At 41.6% G+C, this 1,520-nt stretch overlaps 2 protein-coding genes across 2 annotated transcripts; both read left to right on the forward strand.

The window, feature by feature from the left end:
* Positions 1-912, forward strand: VCUG_02673 (uncharacterized protein; the record flags this gene model as incomplete). The annotated part of the gene is made up of 1 exon (XM_008077489.1): positions 1-912. A coding segment is annotated over one exon (912 nt), but the record flags the coding sequence as incomplete, so codon positions are not given.
* An 88-nt stretch (positions 913-1,000) lies between these two features.
* Positions 1,001-1,465, forward strand: VCUG_02674 (uncharacterized protein; the record flags this gene model as incomplete). The annotated part of the gene is made up of 1 exon (XM_008077490.1): positions 1,001-1,465. The coding sequence occupies one exon, from the start codon at positions 1,001-1,003 to the stop codon at positions 1,463-1,465; it is 465 nt and encodes a 154-aa protein (XP_008075681.1).
* Between the last annotated feature and the right edge of the window lie 55 nt (positions 1,466-1,520).

The following is a 1,520-nucleotide window of genomic DNA, read 5'->3' on the forward strand; positions in this document are numbered from 1 at the left end:
AGTGTTAAGTGTGATAGCGAATATTTTACAATCAGGAGCGATGTAGAAAGGAAGAGAGGAAGACCGAAGATGTGTCGGAATATGGAAATGGAGAAGGTCGTGTTGGATGAGATGATGATTGGTAAAAGAAAGGTGCTGAGTCAGGATGTTTGTGCCGATTCAAAGACCGGTGTTTCGGATACGGCCAATAAAAAAACTATGACCGAGAAATCGGCGAATAAAGATGATGGGATATCCGGATCTAAAGGTAGTGTGGTGGAGAATAACAGCACGGTAAAAAGCAATCAGCCATCAGTTGGTGCACAACAGGACAAAGCAAAACGTAGAATAACACCTGTTCTGATACCGCAGCTCACAAATTACGAAAATAAGATCGCGAGCGTAAAGAATAGCATTTATGTGCTGTTCACAGGAAATGAGGATCGCAGGGTGGAGAGAGAATGCATCAAACCGGTTTTAATGAGGATGAAGGAAATAACGGTCAGGATTAGCTGTGATGGCAGTGTAGAACAAATCGGAGGGCGGAAAGTGTGCGGTTGTCATCGTAACCAGAAAGAACGAAATGTAGGAAACACAGACCAAAACATTCCAACAAATGATGGTGATCGTGCCACTCTTGTGAGTGGTAACACCGGGGTGAGAAAGGAAAGGAGCATCTCCTTTAGTTTGTACACCATAGATGTTTCCATCAATGATGTGCTCAGGTACAAGAATGTATGCCTGCTTGCATTCTCTAACAAGTACATCGCAGTTTATACAAATGTTCTGATAGTGAAGAGCGTAATCTCAGGGCAATTGCTTTTGCCATTTATCAAGCAGAATGTGCTATACGTGGACATAAGGGGTGATAATCTGCTGCTGTTCATGGGTGATACGTTTTTGATAATAAACCTGAAAGGAGAAAGTTGTTAATGATGTGCTGTTTGATACATACAGTCTTTGTTTTGCTAAGGAGTACTTCATAGTAGGAAGCGATCTACAAGGCAACAAGTATTTCTTTATGAAGGAGATCGGTGAGTGGTGTAGGGTTAATCATGAAGAGAGCGATGGGTTTAGAATTGTTAGAGAGAAGGGCACTGAACGTAATGGATTGTTGAATGAGGGTGGGGATGGTATACTGTGTGATAAGATGGGTGCTGATGATGCAGGAAGCGGTAGAGGTGATGGTGTAGTTCATGATATTACGAGTGATAAAAGCATTGTTCCTGGTACTGCACCTATCAGCAGTACCACTGCTGCTAGAGACACAGGCAGTGCTCTGTTTGATAATATGATAATTTCACAACTGTTTGATAATGACGACCTTTCATCCCTGGAACATATCGAGTATAGCATACTTAAGAAGCAATCACCGACCAAAATGTTGGCCCGTTTGCGATTGTTTGTAAGCAAGTTGAAGAGCATGACAGAGATGATAGAAATACGGCTAGAGAATAATTTTGTGAATCATATAGTGTATAATTAAATATGCTGCTAAACAAGGTCTTAATGAACCTTCGTGCGCTCTGGATATAGTTGGC

Source organism: Vavraia culicis (genome assembly GCF_000192795.1).
Source record: "Vavraia culicis subsp. floridensis unplaced genomic scaffold supercont1.121, whole genome shotgun sequence".
Classification (NCBI taxonomy): Eukaryota; Fungi; Microsporidia; family Pleistophoridae; genus Vavraia; species Vavraia culicis.